This window comes from Lontra canadensis, unplaced genomic scaffold (genome assembly GCF_010015895.1).
Source record: "Lontra canadensis isolate GAN:19392208 unplaced genomic scaffold, GSC_riverotter_1.0 scaffold78, whole genome shotgun sequence".
NCBI lineage: Eukaryota > Metazoa > Chordata > Mammalia > Carnivora > Mustelidae > Lontra > Lontra canadensis.
This window is the reverse complement of record NW_022631072.1, coordinates 690,541-704,847: the sequence shown is the minus strand read 5'-3', so window position 1 is coordinate 704,847 and position 14,307 is coordinate 690,541. Positions and strand designations below refer to the sequence as shown.

The 14,307-nt window shown below is 41.7% G+C and overlaps 1 protein-coding gene across 1 annotated transcript in view; it reads left to right on the top strand.

The window, feature by feature from the left end:
• SRD5A2 (steroid 5 alpha-reductase 2) overlaps positions 1–12,312 on the top strand; it is a 45,432-nt gene extending 33,120 nt beyond the window's left edge. The window contains exons 2-5 of the mRNA XM_032882030.1: positions 2,147–2,310; positions 6,988–7,089; positions 9,477–9,627; positions 12,129–12,312. Of these exons, the coding sequence (XP_032737921.1) occupies positions 2,147–2,310; positions 6,988–7,089; positions 9,477–9,627; positions 12,129–12,195 (484 nt within the window). The 3' untranslated portion in view covers positions 12,196–12,312. The remainder of the gene's footprint in view (positions 1–2,146; positions 2,311–6,987; positions 7,090–9,476; positions 9,628–12,128) is intronic.
• The last annotated feature ends 1,995 nt before the right edge of the window (positions 12,313–14,307 follow it).

The following is a 14,307-nucleotide window of genomic DNA, read 5'->3' as shown; positions in this document are numbered from 1 at the left end:
GAGGTCCTCCTGCTATTTCTCTCCCTTAATTAATTTTCACACTTAAGAGTGTTTCTAAAATTTGGGAGGGGGTGTTCCATAAGTTGGTTTTAAAGTTCACATGAAGAAATAAATAAGGATAAATTGAAAATCCTCAAAAACAGTAGTAATGTAAGAATGCCTCACCCACCCACCCACCCCATGCCTGGCTGGTTCAGTCAGTAGAGTCTACAACTCTTGATCTTGGGGTTGTGAGTTTTAGCCCCATGTTGGGAATAGAGTTTACTTTGAAAATAGTAATCCCACCTAGCTTTTTTTTTTTTTAAGATTTTATTTATTTACTTATCTGACAGAGAGTTAGAGAGAGAGCACAGTAGGCAGGACTGCAGGGAGAGGGAGAAGCAGGCTCCTCATGGAGCAAGGAGTCTGACGCAGGGGCTTGATCCCAGGACCCTGGGATTATGACCTGAGCAGAAGGCAGATGCTTAACTGATTGAGCCACCCAGGTGCCCCTACCCCAACTGGTATTAAGACATATATTAAAAGTACAATTATTAAGACAGTGTAGTAGTGACAGTAAATAGATCAATGGGACAGAATCAAGAGTCCAGAAAAAGAACCAATTTTTATAATTTAGTACATAATACCCATGGAAGTGCATGTCAGTGAAAGAAGACAGTTTAGTAAATTTACTAGCATTAGGAAAAATATTACATTGGATTCTTTTTTTTTTAAGATCTTATTTATTTATTTGACAGAGAGATCACAAGTAAGCAGAGAGGCAGGCAGAGAGTGGGGGGGAAACAGGCTCTCTGCTGAGCAGAGAGCCTGATGCAGGGCTCAACCCCGGGACCCTGGGATCATGACCTGAGCTGAAGGCAGAGGCTTAAACCACTGAGCCACCCAGGCACCCCTTATGTTGGATTCTTATCTAACTTCTTACAACAAAAGAAATTCCAGGTGTATTGAATTTAAACATAAAATATACAATCATTAAGTAATGGGAAAATAGCTCTGAGAGGTTACAGGACTTTGGAACCAACCTAAATATCCATCAAAGTAAAATAGATAAACATATGTGGCATATTCATACCTGATGGTAATATAAAACAATGAAAATACATGAACTATTGCTTATATACAAAAGCATGCTTGAATCTGAGAAATATGATGAGTTAAAGAAATAAGACATTAAGGGATACTCTAAGAATCATAGAATATCACTCCATTTGTATGGAATTAAAAATGAACAAAATAAACTATTTTTTTAAGGCATGCATCCAAATGTGGCAAAATTGTAAAGAAGTAAAAAGAAGTGGTTATTATAAAAAATCAGGTTGGTGGTTACCTCTGGGCGAATAGAGAGAGAATATATGGTGAATAGAGAAGCCTCTGATGGTGAAGGGAATGTTCTAGTTCTTGATTTGTTAAGTGACTACATGAGTGTTTAATAGTTATGCATTAAACTATTCACGTAGGTTTATGAGCTTCCCTGTATGATTGTTATATTGCACCATAGAAGCAGAAAAATTATAAAGAAAATGTAGCTGATTTCTAGTGTTTAGCATTGTATCTTGGGCAAATCTTATTTTGAGGCTGTTTATATATTTTTAATCACATTTTCCTAGATTCCTTTAGGTTCATGCTTCCTAACAGGCAGAGGAATCTCTTTCTTTTCTCAAGAGAGTCTGCAGTCCACTTCCTAGGAAATGCCACAATATCAGTAATTAAATCATTTCAGAGCGACATATAGAAAGCTGTATGATCAGCTATCAAAATGTCATCCCACTACTGCAGGGGCGAGCAAGGCTCTCCCTTTTTCCAGTGTCATCTGGTTTTCATTTGTAGATTGATATAAAGCTGAGCTCCAATCCTGGGCTCATAGGACTGAATTTATTAACTGCCAAAGGGAGATGAAATTTACCTTTCAAGGCTGGTTTGAGAATAAAATAAGGTAATAAATGGTGACTACTATGGCCTTTAATGAAGCAAGACAAATGATAGCATAAATGATTGCTCTAGAATGGAATAATAATGCTCTTTTTTTGCATAAGTTCAAGGGAAAATGGTTTTTAAAAATGGGTTTGATGTAATTGTTGTTTCATTTCATTGACTGATTTTTTTTTTTTTTAACACTATCCTATCATTTCTTTTCCATCTATCTCAGGACATTTGTTTACTCATTACTCACTAGAGGGAGGCCTTTCCCAGTTGCGTTCCTTGTCAGAGGGTTTATCTTCTGCACGGGAAATGGACTTCTCCAAGGCTACTACCTGATTTACTGTGCTGAATACCCAGCTGAGTGGTACACAGACGGAAGGTTTCGCCTGGGTAAGTAAATCTGGCCAATTCTTACGCACACCCCGCCTAAATCCCCACCATCTTCCCCCACCCTACTGCAGTAATCCCCCATGGAATTCCATTCTCCTCTTCTCTCCCTGTTACCCGCCTCTTTTTCCTATAAAGCAGCCAGAGAGCCCTTTGAAAAACATGTCACTCCCCACCCTTTGAAAAACACGTCACTCCCCACCTCCAGGGTGTTTCTACTACTCTTAGGATAAAAGACAAATTCCTAATCGCTGCCTATGCCTGTGACACCCAAATGTGGTTGGTCTTTCCCCATTCCCTGACCCCATTTCTTGCCTCCATCCAATTACTGTGCTGTATGTAGCCTCTGTGGTCTTCCTGCTGGGGCCTGAAATGGTCAAGCTGGTCCTGCCCCAGAGCTCTTATACAGACCATTCCCTCTATGTGGAATATTCTCTCCACATACACTGGTGGAGGTTGGTCCCTGACTTTATTTATGTGTCTAAGAGTTTGTACCTCTTCAAAGGGACTTTTCCTGACCATTTTATCTAAAATAGTAGAAAACACTGTTGAGGTTTTTTTCATTATCTGCAAGAGGAACTCAAGTCTAGAAGGTTCAATTGTTTGTGTATTGTTTTGCCTTAAACCCCAATGCAGGGATTACCCTTAATCCCTCTCTTTACATCACACATCAAATTCTATCAGTCAGCTTAGTCAGGCTGCGTTTAGCTCCATAAGATGTACCCACAAGGTTCCCTTCCTCCCTCACTGCTCCGACTTCATCCTAGTCTGAGCTGTGATGACCTCTTGCTGGGACCGCACTGGGGACCTTCCAACCAAGTTTCTTGCTGCCATGGGGCCTGGCCTTCAGTAGTAGACCCTTGTGCACACAGCCGTCAGACGGAACCTTTGAAAACACAGCCGACTAGAGGGTTGACACATGCACACAATGGAGTGTTCAGAGTCACAGAAACAAACAAACGAAACACAACACAACAAAAACAAGGAGGACCTCTGTGTGCTCCCACCAGACGTCTCCAGAATATGTGGTTAAATAAAATAAAGTGTGACCATTGTATATCCAGTATGCTACTTTTCATGTAAAAATGATGGAAGGAAAATGTGTGTGTGTGAAACTGGAAAAAGGAATATTCGATTGAAAAAAACCTAATTTTAAAAAGGTGGCATGGAGGGTCTGGGGGAAAGAGATTGGGATGGCATGTAGAGCTTTTCTTTTAATAAGGTTTTGTCCTTTGAATTATGAAACTTAATAATTTAGTTTAAAAATATCTAAATGGGGGACCCTGGCTGGCTCAGTTGGTGGAGCGAGTGACTGTTGATCTTGGGGTCAAAGTTTGAGCCCTGGGTGTGGTGTAGAGATTACTTAAATAAATAAAACTAAAAAAAAAAAAAATCTAACTGGAAGAAAGTTTCCTAAAATGGAGAAAAAAAAACAATAAATGAACCTAATTATATGTTGAGCTGGTAATATAACTGGAAAATGGTTTATGTCAGTTTACAAGAAATAAGGAGACTGAAGAAGTAAGTTGAATGCCACCATCAAGAAGTGAGCCAGTCTTATCTAGAAAGGGATGTATTCTGAGGTACAACTGTCTGGTGTCTTTTTAAGAAGCCAGTGTCCTGTCTGGTGTCTTTTTAAGAAGCCAGTGTCCTGAAAAATTTTTTAAAAAGATAAGGGTTAGGGCACCTGGGCAACTTAGTCGGTTGAGCATCTGACTCTTGGTTTTGGCTTAGGTCATGATCCCATGATCCATGAGATCGAGCCCAGAGTTGGGCTCTGCACTCATCGGGGAGTCTGCTTGAACATTCTTTCCCTCTGCCCTCCACCTGTGTGTGTATGTGCACCTCTCTCTCTTTAAAGTAAATAAAAAAAATCTTTTTTTTTTTTTTTTTTCCTAAGAGTATGGGTCTTGGCAAGATTAAAATGGCCTTAAAGGACATAATGTCTAGATACCAGGATGGTCCTATACTGGACTTTGGTTTTCACAAACCACCTATAAGAAGCATTTTGGGGCTATCTGGGGAAACTGAAATATGACCTAGATATTATGTAAGATGAAAATCTGGAAGGATATACATTAAGGTGTTTAATGGTTATAATTTCTGGGTGGTGGGAATAAGGTGTCTGGGTTTTCTTATTTTTGCTCATTCACATTTAGTATCCCACATAACATATTTACTTCTTTTGTAGCAATAACAAATGGGAGTCACTTCCTATTTTGTCCTTGCTTCAAACCTGCCAGTGGCTTTATCTCGTACGTAACAATCCAAACTCCTCACCAAAGCCTGTAATGCTTAGTGTATGTTTTTTTAGTTAGCATTCTGTCCACATTTTCCCACTTTCCCTCTATCTTAAAGTTTCAACTGCACCAGCCTTCCTTCTGTTTTTTAGACATAATGAAACTATAATAGCCTCAGGGCCTTTGCACCTGCTAATTCCTATGCCAGATTGCTCTCCCTCAGATCTGTGCATTCTTATTATTCCAATCACAGGACAAAATGCCCAATTTTCAGAAAAGTTTTCCCCATTCGCCTCATCTAAGTTGGAGATACCTTCCCTCCACCCCAAGTTCACTTTCTATCTCATGATCCTATGATTTTCTGCTTTGCAGTGACATTATGTGATTTAAAATGTTTTAATTATTTGAATTCATTTCTGTCTTCTTATGCTAAAATATAAGCTTTATGAAAACAGACACCTTGACTGTTTTCTCATGACTGTATCCTTGGTGTTTAGGACAACTCTTTGTATTGGAAGCTCTCAATTGATATTAGTTGAATGAATAAATGAGTGAATGAGTGAACAAATGAGGGAAACTTGTACGGCACTTGTGAAATAGATATTATTCAAATTTACATTTTACAGATGAGAAAACGGAGGCTGAGAGAGGGTCAGTGGCTTACCCAAGGACACATAGACACAGTCTAGGGTTTCTGCCTTGTCTGCTACTGTGCATGCTATCTCCCCTCCTTCTTTCAACCTCCTGCCATTGGTGTCTCTCCCCAGTTTCCCTTTCTTCTAGGCCAATAATTAAATTATTATTGAAGTATAGTTGACATACAATGTTATAGTCCTTTCAGATGCATAACGTAGTAATTACGCAATTCTATGCATTCTTCAGTGCTCACCAAGATCAGTGCAGTCACCACCCGTCACCATGCAATGGCCAATGATCTTTTGACTAGACAAGACTGCAAATCATTGTTTCCTGTCATAGCAAAGGAGGTGAGAGTAGATCTGTTTTTAATTAAAGTGTTCTTGCTTTTTGCCTCTTGTATTTTGATAGCACAAATACACATTGTTGAGAGGTAAAGTTGGGCATCTATGTGGAACAGTGAGTGTTTCTGGGTTGTCATGGCATCCACTGGGGTGCAAGACCTCACATCCCTGATCCTGGCTCTCCTCACCTCAGACCAGGGCTTCTTTCTGAGCTCATGAATGGGCAACAAGACTGTGGGTGTGACCTGACAGTGGTTGAAACCAGTTTGCTAGGTGCTTGGCAGTCTAGCTTGCTCCCCAGTCTGACTTATGTTAAGTTCCATGGGAATCTCAGCAGTGAGTCACAGGAAACTAGTGCATGTGACTTAAATAATTAAGGGTGTCTATTTTTTACATAACAAGAATGTCCAAAGGTAGGTGGCTTCTGCGTTCCTTTAGCTGTTTACAGATATCATTAAGATTCCTGGAACTTTCTATACTTTCTATTCCGCTGTTCTTAACATGTTTACCTCTGGTCCCCATTGTCTTCACCTCATGATTGCAAGACAGTTGCTATAGCTCAAGGCATCACATCTGGTGATGAAAGAGGAGGGAGGCAGTAGAGGCACTGGTCCCATCTTCCCTTTTATCAGGAAAGTAAAAATTTCCAAGGAAATTTCTCTTTGTATCCTATGGCAGAAATAGGTCACGTGACTGCTTTCACACTTCAAGCCTCTGTAGTGGGGGAAGGCAAAGGAGGAGGGTTTGGAATTAGTGGTTTAGTTTGCCAACCACAATTTAATTATTTGGGAATGAGCCAAAAGTTTGCTATTGTTCATTCATTCATTCAGTCATTCAAGTATTGGACAATGGTGTTCTTCCCTTTCTCTCATCTCCCACATTGTTCCATCTCATGTCAGTGTATACTGTCAGTCTTTTGATCTATGAAAATATGGCCTCGCCACACAAACTTGGAACAATGGCTAATTGGCCACCCTTTGCAATATCTTTGGAGCATTCTTAGAATTTGAAATTGAATGCCCTTCTCCTTTATTAAACCAAACAAAACAAATGTAGCTTGTGAGAAAAACACCAAAACCAGGATACATTTAAAAATTTATTTTTTAAAATAAATTATATGTAATAAAATAAATAATATATACAATTTACATATAATAAATTTTATATAATTTACATATAAATTCATATAATTTATATATAAATACAATTTATATAAAATAAAATTAAAAATTATATTTATTTGAGAGAGAAAGTGTGTGACAGCAAGAGCACAAGGAGGGGGAGCTGCAGAGAGAGAGGGAGAAGCAGGCTCCCCGCTGAGCAGGAAGCCCAGTGCAGGCTCAATCCCAGGACCCTGAGATCATGACCTGAGCCAAAGGCAGACACCTAACTTGACTGAGCTACCCAGGCATCCCACCAGGATACATTTGTAACTTCTTCCCTCTGTCTTCTTTGCTAAGGTGTCTTCTTATTTATTTTGGGAATGGGAGTCAACATTCATAGTGACTATATATTGCGCCAGCTCAGGAAGCCCGGAGAAGTCATCTATAGGATTCCACAAGGTAACACCTCCCCTACCCTCCAGATTTCCACTCTGCCTTGAGAGCCTGTCCCAGGGAATGTGCTATGAGCAGCAACTATAGAGGGGGCAGTGAGGGCCCAAATGACACAATATATCCCAATTTGCCTCTGCATTCTCCTTTACATCCCCTTCTACCCCACAGCACTTTGGCGTTTTTGGATCTAAACCTGGAAGTTCAGGTAGGGGCACCCTTGGGAAGGTGCAATGTCATAATACCTTGAGGGTGGGGGACAGCGAAGCTTGGGATAAGGGGGGAATAGGCTGCCACCTCATCACAGTAGGTAAGATAACTATGTACCGTATTAGGCTTCTCCAGAGAAGCAGAGCCAACAGGATATAGATAAAGATACAGTGATAGATACATAAAGAGATTTATTCTGAGGAACTGGCTCGCATGATTATGGAAGCTGGGAAATCCCATGATCTGTTACCTGCAAGTTGGAGACCCAGGAGAGTAGATGGTGTGAGTTCTAGTCCGTGCACGGGAGAAGACTGATGACCTAGCCTAAAAACGGTCAGGCAGAGAGAGTGAATTCTCCCTTACTTGGCCTTTTTGTTCTATTCAGGCCTTCAGTGGGTTGAATAAGGTCCATCCACATTGGGGAGGGCAATCTGCTTTAGTCAGTGTGTAGATTCAAATGTTAATCTCATCCAGGAACAACCTCACAGACATAACCCGAAATAATTTTTTTAAATATATATTTTTAAAATATTTATTTATTTTTAATTTATTTTCAGTGTTCCAGAATTCATTGTTTATGCACTGAAATAATGTTTAATCAAATATCTAGGCATACTGTAGCCCAGTCAGGTTAGCACAGAAATTTAAGCATCATATGTACACACAGTGTTGGTCCTTCATGAGTCAGCCAATAAAGCTGAATTGTATATGACTTGTCTTCTCCAGCTGACCCAGACTTAATCTAGTCAGTAGTCAGGGGTAGTACTGTACTGTATATACTTCCTGCCTCTTGTATTTTCTTAGTGGCATGATGAGCCAAAATTACTTAATCAAAAATTAAGATGGGAAGTCTTGCAAGTACAAATGCATTCTCAGATATGAAGTCACAGAATATTTGAAATCTCAACTGTTTCCAAGAAACCAGGGTGTAAGTTGACAAACGTAAGCAGGTGAGAGTGATTAGTCCAAGTAATCTGTCGCTATTTTAGGTGCTATTTGTGTCGGTTGATAGCTCCCACCCTTTTTGCTGTAAAAGGAACCTCTTATTTACTTTAAAATTTTTCCTAAATTACAATGTGGTATTGATATTCATTTATTAATAAAGTAATGACAGAGCTACCATGGATTCAGTAACACATTTAAATGAATTTAAGCATTGCTGACATCCCCACGGTGTCTATATCAAACAAAAATGGAGCCATATATTTAGATATCCCATTTGCAATTTATAGACCCTCTGTACGACGTCAGTGGTTTCTCCCAGGGTCTGGGAAATCACCGGTCTGGAATTGTTCACGCAGTGTCATCTTTAAGGAAGACAACTTGAAGGAGCTTTGGGATTTTAAATATTCACTCAAAAACTAGCCAGAGAAAAGCACAGAATTCTCTTAAAAGGTAGATTGTCAAAGTTCGTTTCTAACTATTAAGGTATGTTACAGAATGATTTAAAAACAAAATATTCTTTATATAAGTATGGAAAGAAAAATCAGTTTTAGTTTACTGTGGGGCAGAAAGTGGATATATTTACTATCATTGGAAATGTATTGATTTCTATTTACAGGTCTGATGTCAGACATATATGGTTCGATAGAAAAGTAAACCTTGAACATCAGCAGAAGCAGACCTCACCAGCCCCCCGTGGGGGGCAAAACCCCTGCAGCTCTCACTCACTTCTTTCAATTTAAACAGTGTACATACACTCCCTTGTGGGTGGGGATGTGCAAATGCCATGGGAAACTCTCATTACTTCTGGAATCAGCTCAGATTGTCACATAACATGTTGTTCATTTTGTCTGAGTGCCCACGTGAAATACGCTGTGCAGGTGTCCAGGGGAAAAGTGAGGGGGGAAAGGTGGCTTGGAAACATTATTTAATGGGACAAAACAAAAACCAGACCTCCTGCTCTTCATCATTGTCCAGCCCTGAGCCAGGGGGTGCAGCAGTCGCTAGAGATTGGCTGGAGCCCATCAAACAGTTGGCGACACGATTCGAGGAAGTTCTGAGGGCAACAGGCTATTGTCACTGTGTTTACCCTTCTCTCCAAGAGGATTGCACCAGACTGCGATGACCATAAGGAAGTCTCCAGCCCCACATTTGTCATAACTGCCTTTATGTGTTCTGGAACAAAGCAGTGGGGTTTGAATGTGGCCAGTTCTGATGATGGACTTTTCATTCTGTGCGTGCAGGTGGCTTGTTTATGTATGTTTCTGGAGCCAATTTCCTCGGTGAGATCACTGAATGGATCGGCTATGCCCTGGCCAGTTGGTCCCTCCCAGCACTTGGATTTGCGTTTTTCTCATTTTGTTTCCTCGGGCTTCGAGCTTTTCACCATCACAGGTAAATTTCTTGATCAGTCAAGTCCGGATTGGTAAACTCTGATTTTCCGGGCTTTCACTGAGTTTGGATTTCAGCTGGGTGACAGTACCGTAAACACTTTTTTTTTTTTTTTTAAATGAGTAAAACGAAACCCGTGTAGGGAGAGGCATATCCTCGGTGACTTGGGAAGCCACCTGCTACCTTATGGAAGGTTTCCTGGCAAGGAAAGTATGAGTTAGTTGACCCGGGCTCTGTGCATTCCTAGCAGGGTCATCGGCAATGGGCTTTAAGTAAGGGTTGAGAGGTCCATGAAGTATCTCCCATTTCCATGCTTCAGTTCAAGTGACCTCTGCCACATTTCTCAAAGTGCGTCCCATGGGCAACACAGCCCACAGCTTCACAGATAATCCTGAGGTCCAGCCACTATATAGTACCACCAGGGGAAAGTCTAGCCCCTGGTCTAGTGTGGCTCCTATGTTTAATTCTGGCTTTGGTGCTAATAGTTCAGGTAATCACAGAGCCCTGCAAACGCCAGGATTAATCTCTCCCAGAATCTGTGTAACACCAGTGCTTACTCTGGCACTCCCCTTTATCCGCAACACCCACCCTCCATAAATCCAGCCAAGGTCATAGCTGCTTCCTGGGAAGTTACGATAAGTGAAAGCTTATGTAGTGTAATTTCAGGACTGTCCCCTCATCTGGAGAATGCCAGGAATTGTAGGGGCTTAGAACCCTTTCTCTATAGGTCTAGGCTAATGCCTTACTAACTTCTACCTCCCCGCCAGACCCTGTACCTGGGATGGGCTGGGGACAAAGGCATTAACTAAAAGCATCACTGCAAGGGGAAGAAAAATGTACTAAGCTGTTATCAGGCTTCACACCTGAACTTCAGATCCTTTCTGGCATTCACATCCCAAATGGCATTTGCGGCTAGAGAGACAGAGAGAGGGAGGGATAGCTCAAGGAGGAGCAGCCTTGGAACCAGGACCTAGGGGACCCTTTAAGCTCCTGCATGGGTGTTTTAGTCAGGCTAATTTTGTAGTTTTGAAGGTTAAACCAAGAATCTTTTCCTCAGAGTGGACTTTATGCAGATGTGTTGGAAGTGAATCAAACAGTAGCTGTCCTTAGAAAGAGTGTCTCCAGCCTGTCAGACCGTCCACATTCTCCCTTGAGGCAGAATCTGTTGCCCACCAGAAGCAGAGGGGAAGAGGGCAGAGTGCCATCATCCCGCAGTTGTAGGGGTTCTGGGCAGTGGTCTCAGGTGAGGTCAGTCAGGGGAGGGACAACAGTTCCACCAGAGGTTTCCAGCTGGTGCAACAGCAAAATCCAAACAAGGGCCCTGTCCTGTGAGATGAGACAGCTCCAGAAGGAAGGCCAGGCACCTTTCCTTTAGGGCTAACTGGCCTTTGCGAGAAGAAACTCCTTAGCCCTTTCTGAGCATAGCACGAGAAACAAGCCACCTCTTGTCACATATTATTACTGTTTGTCCCCGGTTCACATCAAGGTACCTTAACAGAGTGCATCATCATGATTATCACTGGAGAATCATCAGCTTCAACTAGCTAGGACAGCCTGGTCACTCAAGGAGAAAGCCATTTCACAATGTGTATTAATCTTCCAGGCCTGCCAAAGCAGATGACTGCAAACCGAGTGGCTTAAAACAGTAGAAATTTATTCTCTCAAGTTCTGGAGGCAGAAGCCTGAAATCCAAGTGTTTGCAGGGCCATGTTCTCTCTGAAGGTTCTAGGCAAGGATCTTTCATTGCCTCTTCTTGGCTTTTGGTTGGACCCCAATCTGAGATTCCATGGTCTACAGCTCCATCCCCATTCTCTGCCTCCATGTCCACATAGCCTCCTCCCCTTTCTGTCTCTGTATTGGTGTCTCTTGTTTCCTTCAGTCATACTGGATTAAGGGCCTTTCCTATTTTAGTATGCCCTTGTTTTACCTACTAAATCGTATCTGTCATGACCTTATTTCCAGGTAAGTCTTCCAGGTTAAGACTTCAAGCATATATTCTGGGGGGACACAATTCAACCCAGAATACGAGGTAACATTTTCTTGGCATTTCCAAGGCTTTGCGAGGGGATATTTTCCTGGGAAATTGCCAGTTCTCTAGGATTAATCTTGCCCATGATCTTTGGGGGCTCTGGTTCCTTATTTCCCAACTGAATCCACTGAGTAGTTCCTTCTGGCTTTTCCCTTTTTTTATTGTAGTAAAATACACATAACATAAAATTTACCATTTTGGCTATTTTCAGTGGTCCATTTAGTGGCATCAGGTACATCCATAATGTTGCGCAATCATCACCACTGTCCTCTGGCAGTTACTTTTATTTCCCAACCCAAGAAGTTTCAACATTTATGGGAGGAGATGCAGGAGGGAGAAGGGAAATGGACAAATGGTCATCTGCAAGAGTCAGGCCCTGAGTAACTGTAGGTTGGTTTGGAACAAGGATCTCAGACCCAGCAAACCTCAATGGTTGACCATTGCTTATTATAATTGTTTCTTTCTTGTCTTTTAGGTTCTACCTCAAGATGTTTGAGGACTATCCCAAATCTCGGAAGGCCCTCATTCCATTTATCTTCTAAAGAAACCAGATAAAAAAGAAACTAAAAGCTCCCACATGACTGTTGAACACCATCAAGCTGCTGAGCTTTAACTTTGAAAGTTCCAGTGTGTATATAAACCAGGAGGCCTCTTGTGTTCTGACAGCTGGCCTGGGGATTCTGTGGGGTGGCTACTCTGTGTTTCTCTGTGTGTCTTCCCAGGGTCTCTCTCCTGATCTCCTGTTGAAGCTTTGACAAGGCTCTTCTCTGCACGGAGACATCTACCTGCTCTTTATCCAGTCCTCCTAGAAAGTGCGAAACTTCCCCATGTCTTTCCTTCTTTGGGTGATCTAAGTATGTGTGGCTCTCTGTCAATTTAAGACAGCCCTGTAGCCAGGAAAGTTTTCATTTGAGGGCAGTGCTTGTAGAATTTATTAAAGGTACACATTTTACACCCATACAAATGAGCAATATTGAAATTCTGGAGCTGCATGGACCCCGAGCCAATCTCCCAAATGAAAACCCAGTCATACTTTCCTCTCCCTCAGTTAATTATGAAAGATGTGAAGTGATGATGTGAGCTTTTAATAGAGGAGCCCTCTCTTCATATGGCCAAAGGTGTGAGGAGGCATTGACCCCATTTCAAATTTGTGCGTGGTCTCGCACCTTTGTCCTCCTGAAGTTTCCCAGATTCCTGTCAGAGATATCTCAGAAAACTGGTGTAGGTTTGTTGAATGTCAGGTTTTCTTGACCACAGAGGGAGAGACATGACTCTGGTTGGCTAGTGAGAGAGTGAAAAAGCCTTTTACAGTAGACACTGCCCATTTCAATATTCTCAGAAACCTGTGGAAATACCCAAATGATGAGAGAGTGTCAAAAAAGGGAAATGACCGAGCAAGATCATACGTTGTTGCTTGCCTGGACAGGACGTTTGCAGTGACATGGAAGCATTCCAGAAGTGCTTGGCAACTTTCCTGCAATTTCTTCACGGCAGTCTTTGGGATCTGCTGAGAAATGCATTTCCTAGCGGCAGCCTGAACTTGGGTCCTCCAAGTCACTGAGGGCACAGGCAGGGCAGAAAACATCTTTTGTTTGGCTCAGACAAGGATTCACACACAGTTTGACTTTCTCTGTGTTTTTTTTTTTTAAACCTTGGAAGTTTCCAAAATTTCAAAGTTAGATCTCTGCATTCCAGTTTCCCTTAAAGCATTGGAGGCTGTGGTCCCATGGAACCCCCTAAGAATGTGGACTGATCAGCTAGTATGTATTAGAATTTGCAACCTTGGTGGACGGGTCACCCTAGAGTGGGTGCTCAGATGCTGGGCTCTCTGAGGGAGGGGCTGAAGACTCAGAATCAGAATGTAGGAAACTATTTGTCCTCTCGGATCTAGGTGTGTGGCAAGCGTCGGAAATGTTTAGCAAGCCCTTTTGGGAAAGGAACACCAATTTGATCAGGTGAGGTACTAAGTACAGAAATTCACTGTACAAGAAACAAGACGTTTGAAAGGTCTGAGGATGATGTATGTTACTGAAAAATACAAATTGTAGTCATGTAAATGTTTTCTGTTTTCTTTTTATTAAATGCCTCTCAAATCATGGATGCTAAGTAATTTTGTTTGAATTGAAAAATTCCTGGGCTCATGAAGATTTTTATAAGGTGTTGAGCTGTGGGTTTTTCGTTGTTGTTATTTTTTTTTTTTTAAGAATTTTTTAAAAGATTTTATTTATTTATTTGACAGAGAGAGAGAGACCACAATTAGGCAGAGAGGCAGGCAGAGAGAAGGGCAGTGGGAAGCAGGCTCCCCGCTGCATAGAGAGCCCGACACAGGCCTCATCTCAATCTCAGAACCCCGAGATCATGACCTGAGCCAAAGGCAGAGGCTTAAACCACTGAGCCACCCAGGTGCCCTGTTGTTGTTATTGTTTGCCTCTCTTTCTTCCTTCCTCGCCCTCCCTACCTCTCTCCCTCCCTTCCTCTCTTTCTTTCTTTCTTTAAAAGTATTGCTTCTTTTTTGCTCTCTGTCTTCATTTTGTCAACTTGAAATTAGGAGCTCTGAGTTGAAAACAAAAGAGAAATATAACTTATATGATTTCTCAACCATAGCTCAGAAGTGGAAGCAGGTGCAGCAAGGTGCTGGAGAATGTGCTAAGGCC